This window comes from Talaromyces rugulosus, chromosome VI (genome assembly GCF_013368755.1).
Source record: "Talaromyces rugulosus chromosome VI, complete sequence".
In the NCBI taxonomy this organism is placed as follows: Eukaryota; Fungi; Ascomycota; class Eurotiomycetes; order Eurotiales; family Trichocomaceae; genus Talaromyces; species Talaromyces rugulosus.
In genome coordinates, this window is record NC_049566.1 from 4,808,642 (window position 1) to 4,824,763 (window position 16,122).

The window sequence follows — 16,122 nt, forward strand, 5'->3', positions numbered from 1 at the left end:
ATCCCAATAGTAATAGAGTGTTGTGCGGCCAAAGGCTCTTTCTGTATCTTCTTTAATATTAATATAATTTGATATAGACTTATATGTTTAGTATGTATAATTATTAGACTTATCCTCTATTATGCAAGATAACATGCTCATTAATTAATTAATCATAATAACTTGAGGCAAAGACTGCTAAATTATTATGTGTTCGCGTGTGTGTATCTATTTAACGGCCGTGGTTCGTGGCTAGGCAAGCTCCATAGTTTCCTACTAAACAAAGGCCGCTAAAGGGTGAATCTTGGACTTGGGAATCCACATAATAATCACTGCGTGTGAGTAAACTGGTAGACGTCAGGCCTGGCCCTGAGACCAGAAACCTCTCTGTCAACCGTGTGACAAATTTACGCCCCTATAAAGTAGTGATGTCTTTGACAAAAAGACTTCTATCTAAGAGTATGCTATAACCCTAACCCTACAAGCAATCATGTCAATGAAGTTATTAAATTATCAAATAATATTATTGACTCGCAGAATGAAGCTTCAGCCTTGACGACCGTTTTGCGCCCAGAACAAAATATCTTCCAATGAATCACTTTTCGCAAACCGAGAGTGCACACCTGAGGGAGTACCTGTTGCTGCACCTGCTGGATATCTTCTGAGGTCATACCGATCTTGTGCTGAATCTTGCCACGGCCAGTAATTATTACTATCATTATCGTAAAGAGTCATGTTTGGCGATGAGGACACTAAAGTCGATCCCGGACGTTGTCCTGCTGCGTCTTGTTGATAAAGCTTCTCACGGATATTTGAAGAGCTCTGCTGAGAAAGAACTTCTTGTTCAAAAAATACCTCGCCAACTAATCTGTGGATATCGAGAGCAAGCTTATCTCCATCTATACCCGTCTCACGATGATATCGACGAGAGGTATCATTGGTGGCAATAATACTAGGCCCTTCACCCTGTGCATCTAAATGTGTCGGTCCTGGTCTTTGCATACGATCTTTTTCTAGCTGAAGCAACAGACGAAGAATTCTCACTCCTCGCTTTGCGATCATGCTTGTCTCGCTTTGCCATAAAATTGATATCGCGTCACGAACGAGAGTGCGATGCTCTCGGTATTCGGAGTCAGAAGGCGATCGAAATCTCATGTCCAAGCAAAGGATTATCTAGTCATAGCCGAGTCAGAAAAAAAAAAGTGCAAAGAAAATAATTAAAACGGGCAAGGTCAACAGCATGAGCTGGAACGGATGGAACGCACACTAGCAGCCACGGCGAAGGCGTGGTAAATCCACAAGTCTGGCCCATCATCCTTCGCAGCCTGTTTCTGCGCACGAATAATCGTCTTCGAGGCTGCAATACATGTCTTGCGTGTGAAACTGAAGGCAGGGTTGGTAAAACTCTGCCACAGAAATTTGCGGTGTATCATGATGATTTTGTGGGCGGAGCTAATGGTAAGACAATGTCGAGCCCACGGCACGTAGCGTGGCCAGGATGGTTCTAGGGCTACGCTCCTCAAACATGGAGGGATGTGCTTGCTTGCCAGCGTGCGCATTCGTGTATCATATCGAAGAACATGTTCATACTTTGTATACATTGTATTTGATCGGCTTAGGTCATCGTGCATCTGTGGCATAAGAAGGGCAATATCATACAGGAAACGATGGTAAGTCATTATTGTAGGAGCATCATCGGGTAACGAGAGCATATCATCGTCCATGCAATTAAGAGGCTTGTCCGTGTTGAAGTCGAGTTGACGGATCAAGTAGCTTTCTGAAAAAGGGATTGAGAACCAATCCTGAATACAAAGTTCGGTCCAGACTCTTCGTCCAGTTTCCCTCTTTATTGTATTCGCGGGATGGTCATCGCTTGAGTTTCCTAGGCGGTGGAACCCCAGGCTCTGGGAGATTCTGATCGCTGTTGCTAGCATTACTGAGTGGCTGTTAGAGTGGCCCAACATATGCGCACTCATGGTCATGGTCGTGATGCTCTGCACCGCGTGCATGGAGTGATACGCCGTGTAGTTCGCCCGATTCAAACATATCAGGGCCGCTTTGAAGCATCGCTGAGCCATTGTGGCGCGCTCCTGATCCTCGAATCCCCACGAGCTTGCAACGACTCGGGGAGCGCAGGCCATGCTAGCTGAAAGAACAGCAAACAACAGTGCCATCCATTGTAGATCCACGCCTGGATGATCAATCAGTCCTTGGTGATTGTTAAGAAAGAGGTCGAGCTCCTTATAAAACGTTGGTTCATGGAAAGATCCATGGTACCAGAGTAAACATTCGCAATGATACTTGACAATAGCTATAGTGCTCTGCTTTTGTGGAAGGAGCAGCTGTAGGAGCGAAAGCGAGGATTGATCTGACAGATGCAACTGTGAAGATGTTGGATCTGCGGATGGATCATGATCTAATCCAACATCCCCCGAAAATGGAGGTGGCTCGCTGTTCGTGTCAGAGCCAACAACGTCATCGTATGTGGAAACTTTCCTTCGACCCCAAGCCAAAAATTCGAGAATGGTCGCGGCATCCTCGACTCCTACTGACTCAGGATTTGAAAGGGCAGGAGTATAACTTCCACTATGTCGAGACCTATGATCGCCCTCGGATGGTGCCGGTGTGGCATTCGCCGTGTCCTCGAGAGTGTCTACTGCAACAGAGACAGCGCTGTCTTGGAAGTCACAAGGGGATAAGGGAGGCTTCCTAACTGCCTGAAGCGTTTCTTGCAGATCGCGGATGCAAGAGGTCAAATTGTCCGCGAGAACGCTTGGATCGGCTGGAGTAATTGCAGGCGACCTCAGCGGCGCTCGCCGGTGTTGTTTCTCATTTCGGTAGCAAGCACTTCCACTGTCATGGCACTATGCGTGAGATCATTATCCCCAGGTGACATTTGGTCCGGGTATTGAATCTAAATTGCGGTTTCTTACCGGCGCGTACAATTCCGACAAGGTAGTATCTTGTCACACTTTATCTTGCGTCTGGTACACTCGGAACATGCCAGTCGTTTCCGTTGTGTGGACGGATTCATGGCCGACGATGTCAATTGATAGGCGGCCTCACGGAGGAGTGATTGCGTGGCATCTCGGGTAAACAAAAGTGCCGTTATAGTTATCGCAGAAGCAAAGTCGATGAATATATGGATATCGGACTATCACCTCGGCCGAGCTCTCGGGCTTGATTAGGAACCAAGAGCGATATCGGGCAGATTGCAGAAAGCAAGATAGCCAGATAACAAAAACCCTGACACCTTATCCCGCGAAGCCTGAGAGCACACATGATTGCCATGAAGCGTTCTTAAAGACTTAGCCAGGTATGTCGATCGTCCATTGGTATTTCTGTTTGGAATAATAGGGATGAAGACAGAAACCCACAATGCGTTTGTTCCAGCCCAAAAAGTGGGCGCTGCCCAAGCAGCCCAGCAGCATAGCCCCGGAGCATGTGTGGAGTAATGCGGGTTAGTGGCATCCGTTCTTCTCCCAGGCTCACTTAGGAGTGCTTAGAGATTGACGCTTTATTTTCAATATAGACCAGGACCCAGTTCCACCGGAGAAATGGACATGGACCGGGTGGACTTTTACCCAATACTGGCTTTCGGATTTGGTCACAGTCTCGACCTGGTCCGCAGCAAGTTCTGCTTTTGCCTCTGGTCTCTCTGCGACAGATACTGTGCTATTGACTCTTGTCGCCGCACTTTGTAATGCCATTCCAACTGGTAAGTTATCTTGAACTTCTCAAATAGCATACATGCTCATAAATTATATGTAGTGCTCAACGGTGCCGTGGGAGCAGATCTACACGTTCCATTTCCAGTAGCCATTCGTGCAAGTTATGGGACATATTTTGCTTACTTCTGCGTTGCCTCAAGGGCTATTCTTGCACTCTTCTGGTTTGGCGTCCAGAGCTCGTTCGGCGGGCAATGTGTAACTCCAGTGAGTGGTGATGTTTCGCACGTCTGCTACACGTAATCCCCTAACAAGCAGGATTTATTCCAGATTATAACTGCTATTTGGCCAAGTTATGCGAATCTTCCAAATCATTTGCCTGCCTCAGCGGCCATTACTACACAGGGAATGGTGTCCTATGTGATCTACCATATACTCCAGGCACCTTTCCTGTTCATCCCTACACATAAATTACAATACATGTTCATATTCAAGTCGGTGCTTGTCCCACCTATGGCATTAGCTATGGTTATATGGATTAGTGTCAAAGCTGGAGGTGGGACCGAATTGTTCCATACACCTTCAACAGTACATGGCTCCCAGCGCGCCTGGTTGTGGTTGATGAATATGACCTCAATTACCGGTACGTGCCCCAGATAGCGCGGAAATTCTGTTTCCCTTTAGATTCTTGTGTAAAGACAGCAGTTGACGACGTAAAATAGGTGGTTTCTCGACTTTAGCAGTCAATATATCTGATTTTTCTCGATTTAGCAAGAAACCAGGTGGCCCTGTGTGGCAGCTACCAATGATTCCCATTTTCAAGGTTTTAACTGGCCTCTTTGGCATTATTGCTGCGAGTGCCTCACAGAAAGTTTATGGCAGCGTTCTTTGGAGCCCGTTGAATATCATTGATCAATGGAAGGGCTCATCTGGCGGTCGAGCGGCAGCATTCTTTTGTGCGTCATTGTGGCTGCTGGCTCAGATTTGCAATAATATTTCTGCTAATTCGGTCTCGTTTGCCAATGGTATGTTAAACCGATATCTACAGACAGTAAGAAAGAACCATTAATTGTGTTCTTTTAGATCTTACTACGATGTTCCCTAAGTGGATCAACATCAGACGTGGAATGGTTGTGTGCATGCTACTAGGCGGATGGGCACTTTGTCCATGGATCATCATCAAAAATGCCTCGACATTCCTTAGCTTTATGGGAGCATATGCGATTTTCATGGCCCCGATTGCAGGAATTCTTTTCTGCGACTATTGGCTGATCAAACGACGAAAATACGACGTACCAGCATTGTATGACCCGCGTGGAATCTACTACTATCGAGTAAGTTTTTCCCTCGGTTATCCGTAATTTTATTGCCAAACTAAGCGTGGGAATTAATCTAGTTCGGAACAAATTGGCGTGCCTTGGCATGCACTCTAGTTGTCGTCGTCCCCCTTCTGCCAGGCCTTGCCAAAGCCGTGACGCCTGACAACGTCCATATAAATACCGGACTGGAGCACCTGTACTCTATAAACTATCTATATGGATTTGGTCTTTCGACGACGTTTTATTTTATTTTGAATTACTTTTGGCCAGATCAGCGCACTCTCATTCCGGCTGTTGTACCAGGCGTCGTTGTTGCCCATTTAGCCGCCGTCGATTCAGATATCGAGAGAGACTCAACAATATTGGGGGGCGAGAAGTCGGTTACTAATTCCATCCGGAAAGTTGTCTAGAGCCAGATATTACATTCCTTAAGGGATGGTAAATGAGCGTGATGATTGTTTTTGCCTTAATTTCCATAACCGAGAATGTTTCGGTCGTTAGTTTTTCCTAACGTGCATTAATGTTTATATCATTATTTAGATTACTTTAAAAAATTGTAAAAGAATATTAGTCTAAAAGATAGTAAAGATATGGAATTGAATATAGGCAAATGTTAGTTGAGTCTAACGTTGTAGATAATGATCTGTCTGTGGACAAACGCCACTGGCCTTTTCTTATCGTAAATTAATGTCTAGTCTTTATCATTTACTCGTAGCTGAATCCTTTGCCTAATATAATTTGAAATAAATGTCATGTGAATGCGGTTTGAATAGTTGGGCTTCCGTTCTGCAAATATCACTAAATGTAACCTGTTCTAACTACATATAAGGCCGGCTTTTGAGAGCATGTAACCATAACTACCATTTATAATCAATAAATCGCCAAAAGTATAAGAAAAGAAAACACCGTAGCCTGCTCTCTATCCAGTCGGGTGGTCAGAAGCAGCAATGTTACACTGGTGCATAACGCGAGGGCCGTAGGATTCGGGAAATTCAGTCTAGACGAGTAAACTATTATTAGGTGTGCATGAATAAATGAGGAAGATGAGGTGAAAATCACATACTATACTATGCCAAAGAGCCCTATTGTACCAAAGAATAACATCTTGCTCCTGGTGCGGGTGGGCGTAGATATTTTCGGGAGACAGGACAGGGCTCATCATCCTATATCCATAACTTATCAGTTTTAAACTACCCTTTAATTTGAATTAAATACAACATACCTGTGCATAAACGCTCTCACCTCCTTCAAATCTGTCACTATCTTCTCCTCCCCATCAGGAGTATCCTTAAGGTACAACTTGAAAGCGCCCTGCCCATGAACCTGCAATGATTTCTCTCCAGTCACCGGATTCGTCCAAACCATGGGATAAATACAAATTTTATCCTTTGTCCAGGGCGACAATTCATCCAGTGGCTTCTCAAGCCCTTCGGTCTCAATGATATGACCCAACTGTGAACTCCTCGCCGACGACATCCACTGAAACGCATGCGGTGCATATTCTATGTGACTATGCATAACCGTGTTGCGCAACTCAGGATCAAGGAGCTCTAACGCCTGCGACCCAGCAACCATAGCCGTAGCTCCCGGGGCAATCTTCATCGTCCGACCGGTGCCATCGCCCCAGTGTACTGTGACATCAGGGCCCTTGGGTGTGCGCACGGCAAGTAAACAGCCAACGCGTGGTGGAGGAATGTTGTATAAAGACCCATCCCAATGCCACTGGTAGAAACGACTGGCACCCTGGTCCCGTTCTTCCTGTGGTAGATGGGGTGGGATATGGAAGTCAGCATGATTAATGCCCTTTACTTTGAAGCCGGCCGGAAAGTCGAAGTGATTAGGTGGAAGTTCTCCGCGACCGAGAATGTGGACTTGAGGTTGGACGTTGATGGCAGGGCGATTGGGGAGACCATATATGGTGACCCCGTCCTCTTGAAGCAAGACCGGGTCAGCACCATGGGCGAAGCCGCCCGTTGTTTCATCGGGGTCAAAACTAGTTTTACCCAACTATATCAGTAACTAAATCAAGTACAGGAAGAATTAAATTGAAAACATACCACGAAGTCAATCGGTACTGTTGTTGGGGCATCAACATCTCGGGTTGCTCCTTAAAGACAAGAAGCTTATACCGGTGGAGAGCATCAGAAATAAATTCAAAGTCGGCAGAGGTAAAGTGGTTAAGATCTATTCCATACACCTCGGCTCCAAAATTGGCCTTGCTTTCAGCCGCATGTTGTATAGGGACAATTCGCCCATTGCTGCTATTCGCTTTAGGGGGCGTGTATGCCTCTCTCATAGTGATAATTTTAGGTTTATCGACCTCCGTCGTCGTAGTCGAGAGAGCGAAGACCATTTTTCATAGAATGGTGGCTATTTGCGAAAGTTTTTTCGTCGGTAATGTGAATGATAACGGGGAGTGTAGTGAAAATGGCTGCTGGATCTTATAAACCCTAATAATGCCTCCGCTTTTTTTAAAAAAAAATTCAACAATGCTGCTATGTTTGAACTAACGCAAATACGGCCGAAGTGAGCTCTTCTAACATTGCTAATAAGTTACAGTGGATAGCATGTTCCGTGTAAACAAGTGCATTTGATAAGGATAGGGATATCTTTTGTTTTGATATCGTCCTGGGTGACTCGGCCGACCCCGGACCCGAGTAGATATCTCCATGCAAGCAAGGACATAGAATGGAATACGGAAAAATATTCTCTGTGAGTGACCTCTTCAACCTCGTCAACCATCGAGTTTTCATCTTTCTAATTTCTTTGATAGAGCAAGACAGTCAAAAGGATCTAAATACTCAACCCACAATGCTCTCACAAAAATCCTCGCATTATCAGGTTTCCCCCGAAACCAATCTTCACATAGTCCAAACCGGAAACCCAACAGGACCTCTGGTAGTTCTTCTTCATGGCCTGGGTGGTTCAACGGAAACATTTGTCCCAGTTCTTCCATACCTCAACCCTGAGACAAACCGAATTGTATCCGTTGATCTCGAGGGGTTTGGAAAAACAGGTCTGTCATCACCAGACATCAAACTGTCCATACCGCGCTATGTCGACGAGCTGGAATCTCTCGTGGCACTTTTACAAAAACCTGCGGATGGTGACGACGCAGCAGCAGCGGCAGAACCGGCAGAAAACTTCACCAAACAGAGAGTGGTCATCATCGGACACAGTCTGGGATCAATTATCGCCATGCATTACGCCGCCAAACACCCAGAGCAAACTAGCGGCCTCGCCCTACTCGGACCTGGGCGATCAATCGCCCATATACCAGTCGCTAGAGAACGGATGTTGAGTTTAGCAACTAAAGCGCGAGTAGAAGGTATATCCGCCGTCGCAGACGTGGCTGCCATCTCTAATTTTCCTGCTCAATCTGTACCTCCGGTTCCGGGAGGGCTGCGCGAGAGTGTTCGACAAGCAGTAGCTACATGTAATGCCGAAGCATACGCAAAAACATGTGAAGCTGTTGCCGGCCTGGATCATTTAGACCCTGACTATGGCCTAATTAATGTGCCCACTTTGTTGTTGGCAGGGAGTGGTGATGTGATATCACCACCGGATAGGTCGGTGGCATTGAGAGAGTTGATAGGAGATAATTCTTGGGTGACAGTGCTTCAGGATGTGGGGCATCAGATGATTTTGCAAGATCTGTACGGCTCTATAAAGGCGATTAGAAATTTACTTCAGAAGGTTACTGCCTAGATAGCATATACATGTAACTATCTGGCAATTGATAAGGTTTATATGAAAGTTTTCTTTTATCATTTATATAGAATATAAAAGGTGAATAATCTATTCATTAATCCTCATGGAGACTTTCATGATTCAACGGTTATTTTCCCGTAGACTTCTTACAACTCATCCCATCCTGCGAACGTGAACACCCCTCTGGACACGGATACACTGGGTCATACTGCCACAAGAAATATGGATCCGTCTCATTCCTAAGAACATTACCCATCAACCGAGACTGATAAGGTAAATCAAAAGAAGCTTGAAAGATATCTATTGAGGCAACGCGAATCTGTCCCCAGCCTTTCTCAATCAGGGTATTAATTGATGTCCCATATACGTATTCACGGAACCCAGACCATCGGATAGCGGAGGCACACTACGTTATTGTCAGAACGCTGAATTTATTATTCAATAAAAGAGTGACGGAATGGAAATCTTACCATTGGACAACTCTCCGCATTTGTGTATAGAGTCAAGTCGGAGAATGCCGACTCAGCCGCGGATGGGCTCAGGCGGAATCGCCCGTGCGGATCAGTCAGAACGGCTGTACAGTTCTTGATAGCAGCCATTTCTCCTGTACAATTATCCTCAATACGACGAAATCTCTGCGATTCGATAGAGAAAAAACTTACCATGCAGGGAAGGGTTTCCAGTTTGGCTATTCTCATTGACACCTATGCACACCAAGTCTCCCAACCCTTCACTGTTCGTATGATTTACAATGACAGTTCCAAATGCAGCGAACGGGCATGGTGACCCGCTGAGGTCTGCTAAGGCTTCATTTGCCCGACGCATCCAGTACGCCCTAGTAGGGAAGGAAATGCCGTTGATGCTGAGTATTGGGTTGGCGATTGACGCTGTTGCTGCAATTGCAGCAGAAGGACCGGCCAGTATGAGAATTGGGCGCATTGTTTACAGCATTCGACAAACTATGAATAGACTTGAGAATTATGAATCAGTAACGAAAGGCAAAGATCTGAGGGGATTTTCAATGTTAGTTTTGCCTGGCGATCTGTCAGTTGCAAAATTCATGACACTCTTAGCACAGTTTTTCGCAAAAATTGTCGCAACCCACTCCTTTTTTTTTAAAAAAAAAAAAGGGCGCCAAGAGTGTCATGATTTTTTACAACCGATAGATATCAAAGATTGTCAATGAAACGCGGAATGCTTATCAAATTAATTGATATCTCGGCCGGGGACGGCCGAGATGTTCCGTCGCGAGATAAGGCCTACAACCGGAAAACACAGATCTGAGATATAAGTGACTCCTTTGTGTCGATGGAAATGTAGATTTGGGGTGTACTAATTAGCTACAAGACGCTTCGAAATAATGGCCGAATCAACTCCTTTCACTGTGACTGCTGTTGAGCGGCAACCCGAGGAAAAATACAATGTCAGTCATTCGTATCGTTGTATAACATTGAAAATTACGGGAGTTGACTAGAAGCGACAGTTCGGGGCTTTTGTCACAGGAGTTGATTTGAATAATATATCCGGTCAGTCGCGCTGCTCAAATGTTGTAACAAAAGTAGTGAAATTTAACAACATATGCTAGATGACGACGTTGATCGTCTCAAGGCCGCGGTGTGGCGTCACAAGGTAGTGGTTGTGAAGAACCAGGCGAATCTCGATCCTGAAAAGCAATGGGAGCTTGTTACAAGGCTCGATCCCAAAGCTACAGATGGCCACAGCCACGGAAACATAACCAGTTTTCGGGCTAAGGGTGGGCTCTTGGCAGTATGTCCATTCTCAAATTAAATGTAAACCAAATCCAAAGGTCTCATACTCGTGCTATCTAGCAAGGAAGAGAAGTCGTCGGCATTCCAGGAGCTGAGAATGTTCGCCTTATTGGCAAGGGTTTCCAAGGAAAAGATCATTACGGAATCAAAAATCACACCGTGGAGCGCGGCCTCAGCAATGACTTCCACAATGTTCCTCCATCTCCAAGCGATTTCGAAAATGGAATTACGCGTTTTCAGCGCTGGCATATTGATGCCCCATTGTATGGGAAAGATCCCGCATGGTTCACAACTTTGCGATGTGTCAAGCTACCTCGCGGAGAGGATCTCACAATTGAATGGGCAGATGGGTCTGGTCTGAGCATGAGATCGCCGGCTGGACGAACGGCATTTTTCAGTACATCACAGCTCTACAGCATGCTCACACTAGAGGAGAAGCAACTAATAGATCATAGCTGGGTTGAGTATGCTCCTTATCCGTATAAATGGATTGAGCGTTGCAGGGGCAACAGCAATGGGTTGGGCCTCGCAGATGGAGGTACACATTTGACAATCGAGGAGCTTGGGGAATATGATTCTTCGGCTGTTAAAAAGGTACAATACACCAACTCTTGTTTCTGGGAATAGGATAATCGTGCTAACTAAATTAGTATCCATTGGTGTGGGTCAACCCCTTGACAGGAGAGAAGGCCTTTCAAGTTCATGGAATCTGCGCACGACGATTGTATCTGCGCAGCTCCAAGGACGAAGAGCCCCGTGTGATCGATGATCTGCAGGAGATTCGTAAATTTATACTGGGGATTCAGAACCGTATACTGCGGCCTGAGTATATATTTTTGGCCCCGGCAGAAGAAGGTGATATGGTAATTTGGGATAATTATGGTCTTTTTCACTCTGCTATTGACTATCCATTGAAAATGGGACCGCGAACTATGCACCAAGCAAATATTGCAGGTAGCGTTGGTCCAAAGGGTCCTGTCCCGATTAGTTTAACGGCCTAAGCGGTCTGACTTTGTAATATCGATTGATTATTGAGAACAAAGCAAGAACTTAATGACATTAATTTATTAGTGTGATATGAAAGCGAAAGGCCAATAGTACTGTGGACTAAATACAAAGCTATCTAGGTGAATATTTGTGGGCATGCGTTTGCCCATAGCAGGGCAGCCCCAGACAAGTTCTCATCACTTGCCACACATTTGGCACATAGACAGATCTAATTCTCGCCCTATAATTTCTAATGAGAGGCAGTGTCACACTGCGTAACAAACTGCTGACACTATGCCTAATTATATTATCTTCCTCCATTACTCGATTTATAAGATACACATCCTCACACCAAATCAACATATATATTTTTTAAAAAAATAATACATGTAGTAAAGGAAGTCCTCTTTAAAAAATTATAATATATTTATGTATATTTTCTACAAGGAACATTCAAAATATAATGTATGGGCTAGAGGGGTTTTCACAGCTGATACAGCTTGTCCTCTTGAAAATTAGATCCTGATCACAATGCATGTAATGGAGAGAGTAAATAACGTATTGGAGCCCTTTACGCTTGGTGCCTCCAAGCGTAATGAATCTACTAATACCACACAGCCGAAGGCTAGTCTTCCAAAGCGACGAGAGGATGAATGGTTATAGTATTTGATGTGACCTTCTGCTAATTACAGATACCGCAGGACTTACATATATAAAAAAGGGGACACATGTTAATCAATGTAAGTTAATATCAATCTCTGGAAGCTTCCGAATCCCCAGGGTTATACAGGAAACTATCCCAATCATAATCAGAATCCTCATGCACATCTGCAGGATCGCCGATGAAGCTCCAAAGATTTGTTTTCAGCTGAGCTGATAGTGGTTTGGGTTGTATATCCAGCGTCCGATACATAGCCTTAATGGCATTCCTTATTCTGGCGTCTTCCGGCAATGTCTCGTCGGTAAAGTTGCCAGAAAGGCAACATGATATAGATGTTCGCGCACATAATGCAATGTCGAACTTAACAGTCATATTTCTCAGCTCTTCCATCCTATCCCAACCTCGCGTGGAACTGTTATTAATTTCCCACAACATATCTTTATGGCCCCATTCAAGGTAGCGACTCCATTCACCAAACAGCACCAGCTCAAAGAATTTACCCATTCTCAGACCGTCATTGCCAACCTTGATAGAGTAAGTACTTACAAGACACTATGTGGGACAATCTCATAGCAAGAAAGGTAACTCACATGGACCTCATAGAATTCGTGATAGACGCCGCTCACACCCAGAGTACCGCCAAGCATTCCTATCACTAATACAGGAGGCTGTTGGACTAGCATTTGACGCCAACTTGCTTCTGGCCGAAGGTATGCTTCAAGTTTTTCTGGCGTCTTAATCATATCTAAACTTGGTAATAATGATTTCGATTTGGTCTTTTTAAAAAAAGCAGGAAATCGTTGCATGAGTAATGGATTTTGAGACTTTTTTTCATCTCCCCTGTCACAATGCCCCTCGGGTACGAAGAACAATGCTTTTTGGAGGGAAGGTGACCCACGGATTAACTCTCTCCAGGCACGGCATGTCTGCTGGGAGGCCGTAAGTAATGTTTGATTGTCCAACTGTAACAAGATTGATTCTAGAATTTCTGGCATCGAGAGGCTCGCGCTTTGGGCGCTGTAGGTTGCGACCATTATGTAGCACTTTGGACGAGTTTATGCAGTTGGGTTTTGATGAGTATAGAATGGACGAGGTAACAATGTCGGGGTTGTCGGGACCAACTTAGAACTGAAACTCCGACAAGTAGTGTCAACCGGAATGGTGCTTATTAACCGACTCGGCGCTTGGTTTAATTCTTGTCAACCTTCAGGGCGCTTACTAACCGAATCGGTCCTACTTATCCTGCTTAGGGACGTAAATTGCTGATCCCCCTATATTATTTAGAATTACCAGGATTTATGCGATTGGATCAAACTACTAAGGAAACACCTATATAAACCGATCCAATTGCCCTGTAAATTAGAATCCTATACTCAAAGATTTGACCAATTTGACACATATTTTTACCCCCAATTTGCACCGGTTCCGCCATATTATTAAGCAAGTCCAAGATCCCGAAGTTCGACAACTCTTGTCGACCTTAAATTACCGCTTTGCCAAAAAGGGACCCATTGGTGGGGATAGTGTATTTCTGCCATCAATTCTAGATAGCTAAACCTACCAGTTAGGGGACATAAATCAGTAATCCCTGAAATCTATTAAAACTATCTAGATTTATATAATTAGATTAAATTTTAAATTATTAAGAAACTATATATATTGCTGTACAGGATACCATTGGAAACGTCGCTGCTGGCAGCTCTTTTGCGATCTTGCGAAGCGCCGGTACTGGTGGTGCTGCCGCTCTTGGAGTTCCGAATGCAATTATTTAGGCTTCAGGTGCATCGACGGTAGCTGCTTCAAGTGGAGACTTGGTATATTGGAAAACAAAATCAACCCTCGGTATGGAACACCCGTGGTGAAGATCTGAGAACAAGCCTTAATAGCAGCCTTCTTTACGTAAGAGGATAAACCCTTCAATGGTTCATATACAGAATAATATATCATTATGGGTAGCCGACGACAACATGACAGTGGCTTACTGCATTAGGCTATAACTATTAGTTACGCCATTAGCGCAGACATCTAGCCGTGGAGTTGGTGTGGATGTATGTAGCTATGTGTTGGATACATGGCATTATCTAACATCCAAAAATTGCAGCTTCAGCCTTGCAAGCTATCAACTCCTTATTCGACACAGTCCAACCTCACTTTGTGGCAGCAACATTAGTTTGAATACTTTGTACACGCGGCTTCACTAAACCTTAACCAAGGTGTTCGTACCTATTTCTCCGGAATTACATTCATATAATAGATAAGAGACAAAAAAGTACAGAATATCACTTTTAGCATAGAAAGGAATATGTAAGATACTCAGGAATATAATTTTACGGGTCTTTTCAATGCTGAAAGCAGATCATTTGACATATAGGTAATAAATCAAAATTCGACCCGTGCGTTAATATGAAGCAAGGGGAAACGTAATTGCTATGGACTTTATCAAAAATCAAGATTTGCTCTTCCCCTTGTTCCTCCAATGCCAAATTGAGGCACTCAACATAGCCAGGCTAGATGCTGCTGCGAACCCCGCAAACGATAGCCATGCCCGCAGGAGTGGTGGCAGTAATCGCCGCACCCACTGTGAAGGCTGGACTATCTGAACTCATGATCATACCAATCTGGGGAGCAATTGTGATTGAATTACATACCGTCCATGCTCCCGAGCCACCCAGGTTCAAAGCTTCTGTGTTAAAGACGACTTTAGCTGTAGTCCTTCCATTACCATCACTCCCGACCGACGCCTCCGCCTCAGGGGTGGATCGTTGTGATTGGTATGAGTTTTGTGATGATGATTCCGGCTTGGCAGAGTTTAACGTGTCTTTGGAAGAAGAGTGGGATTTTGAGTACGCGTTTCCCTCAGCTTTATATCCATAGTAAATCGATGTGCGAATTCCACCGCCAAATGTATATGAGCGTGAGGATAAAGATTGTTGGAAAGGGTTCTCGTTGGATGACCCATCAGGAAGCCAGAATTTGCTCTTGTAACCACCGCTTACTCTTGCCCCTAGTTTAGTGAATGTAGCGGCGGCAACGATTCGGTCCTGAAAATGGAGGCAAATCCTTCCATCTTAGAATTATATTGAATGAAAGGAAACTGCAAACCAATGGCATCCTGTTGGGGTGATACACTGAAATCGTTGTCACCCTGAGATTGAAGCCTATATTGCAACAGTCCTTCCGGAGATAGAGGATCCGTGTCCTTATTCCCACTTATTCAAGTCACTCGGACTGAAGTCGTTCCCGGTTACGAAACGGGCGCTATCAACCAAAGCATCAACAACAGGTATATAAGTGGACATACTGCGTACCTCTTTCCAGATGTTTTCGAATCCAAGCTTCCCTGTAAGAGCATAATCATGCTCTTTATCCAGTACATATTCAAATCCACTTTGTGCAGCTGCTGCCCCCAAAATGATGCATCCCTTTACTGAAACCTTGGACGCTTTGTACCCGCCTTTAAGAAGAAAACCGGGGGGTCCGTCAAGTAATTAAACTAGATAATTTTTACGCATTCACATACACAAAGAGCGTTGCAGTTTCTGCAGTTGCACAGAGCGTGTCCCGGAATGTGTGTATGGTCTCGGTGGAATTCCCTTCTGATAGATAGACTATTTTCTAACCATTCTCATACAGTCCTCCAGCTTTACAACCCACTGGACTGGGATCCCGTTGGCGTTGGGACCCCCAACGGTCACCCTAATTAACGCTCTAGATAAAAAAGAATAAGAAAAGATTAATAATTATTATCTATTGTAAGTTTTTTAAATATTCTATATATATAAATAGATTAGAATAAAGAAAGTACTAGATATAGTAAAATACTAAGATCTAATTAGGATAAATGTATTAGTTTATAAGGGGCAATCTCTATAAGTAAGTGTAACCTATATAAATTGCTATCTATTATAGCCTAGGGCTTGGTATAGACGTTACATTTGATTAAATAGTAATAATAATAATAACTGATAGTTTATAAAGATAATCTACTATAATTAAATAATAAAGATATTATTATTATTATATCTTAT

General features: G+C 44.2%; 7 protein-coding genes across 7 annotated transcripts; 3 read left to right on the plus strand and 4 right to left on the minus strand.

Moving 5' to 3' along the window:
• Nucleotides 1–525: 525 nt before the first annotated feature.
• Nucleotides 526–3,013, minus strand: TRUGW13939_11975 (uncharacterized protein; the record flags this gene model as incomplete). The annotated part of the gene is made up of 3 exons (XM_035495079.1): nucleotides 526–1,152; nucleotides 1,245–2,832; nucleotides 2,913–3,013. The coding sequence occupies 3 exons, from the start codon at nucleotides 3,011–3,013 to the stop codon at nucleotides 526–528; spliced, it is 2,316 nt and encodes a 771-aa protein (XP_035350972.1).
• Nucleotides 3,014–3,357: 344 nt separating this feature from the next.
• TRUGW13939_11976 (uncharacterized protein) lies at nucleotides 3,358–5,376 on the plus strand (the record flags this gene model as incomplete). The annotated part of the gene is made up of 7 exons (XM_035495080.1): nucleotides 3,358–3,439; nucleotides 3,512–3,697; nucleotides 3,751–3,914; nucleotides 3,978–4,290; nucleotides 4,370–4,672; nucleotides 4,731–4,981; nucleotides 5,044–5,376. The coding sequence occupies 7 exons, from the start codon at nucleotides 3,358–3,360 to the stop codon at nucleotides 5,374–5,376; spliced, it is 1,632 nt and encodes a 543-aa protein (XP_035350973.1).
• A 509-nt stretch (nucleotides 5,377–5,885) lies between these two features.
• TRUGW13939_11977 (uncharacterized protein) lies at nucleotides 5,886–7,319 on the minus strand (the record flags this gene model as incomplete). The annotated part of the gene is made up of 4 exons (XM_035495081.1): nucleotides 5,886–5,963; nucleotides 6,030–6,129; nucleotides 6,189–6,959; nucleotides 7,024–7,319. 4 exons carry the CDS (start codon nucleotides 7,317–7,319, stop codon nucleotides 5,886–5,888), a joined length of 1,245 nt encoding a protein of 414 aa, XP_035350974.1.
• Nucleotides 7,320–7,777: 458 nt separating this feature from the next.
• On the plus strand, nucleotides 7,778–8,674 carry TRUGW13939_11978 (uncharacterized protein; the record flags this gene model as incomplete). Its single annotated transcript, XM_035495082.1, has 1 exon — nucleotides 7,778–8,674. One exon carries the CDS (start codon nucleotides 7,778–7,780, stop codon nucleotides 8,672–8,674), a length of 897 nt encoding a protein of 298 aa, XP_035350975.1.
• Nucleotides 8,675–10,037: 1,363 nt separating this feature from the next.
• On the plus strand, nucleotides 10,038–11,447 carry TRUGW13939_11979 (uncharacterized protein; the record flags this gene model as incomplete). Its single annotated transcript, XM_035495083.1, has 5 exons — nucleotides 10,038–10,100; nucleotides 10,161–10,203; nucleotides 10,263–10,444; nucleotides 10,507–11,040; nucleotides 11,097–11,447. The coding sequence occupies 5 exons, from the start codon at nucleotides 10,038–10,040 to the stop codon at nucleotides 11,445–11,447; spliced, it is 1,173 nt and encodes a 390-aa protein (XP_035350976.1).
• A 737-nt stretch (nucleotides 11,448–12,184) lies between these two features.
• TRUGW13939_11980 (uncharacterized protein) lies at nucleotides 12,185–12,777 on the minus strand (the record flags this gene model as incomplete). Its single annotated transcript, XM_035495084.1, has 2 exons — nucleotides 12,185–12,619; nucleotides 12,685–12,777. 2 exons carry the CDS (start codon nucleotides 12,775–12,777, stop codon nucleotides 12,185–12,187), a joined length of 528 nt encoding a protein of 175 aa, XP_035350977.1.
• Nucleotides 12,778–14,601: 1,824 nt separating this feature from the next.
• TRUGW13939_11981 (uncharacterized protein) lies at nucleotides 14,602–15,205 on the minus strand (the record flags this gene model as incomplete). The annotated part of the gene is made up of 2 exons (XM_035495085.1): nucleotides 14,602–15,135; nucleotides 15,197–15,205. The coding sequence occupies 2 exons, from the start codon at nucleotides 15,203–15,205 to the stop codon at nucleotides 14,602–14,604; spliced, it is 543 nt and encodes a 180-aa protein (XP_035350978.1).
• Between the last annotated feature and the right edge of the window lie 917 nt (nucleotides 15,206–16,122).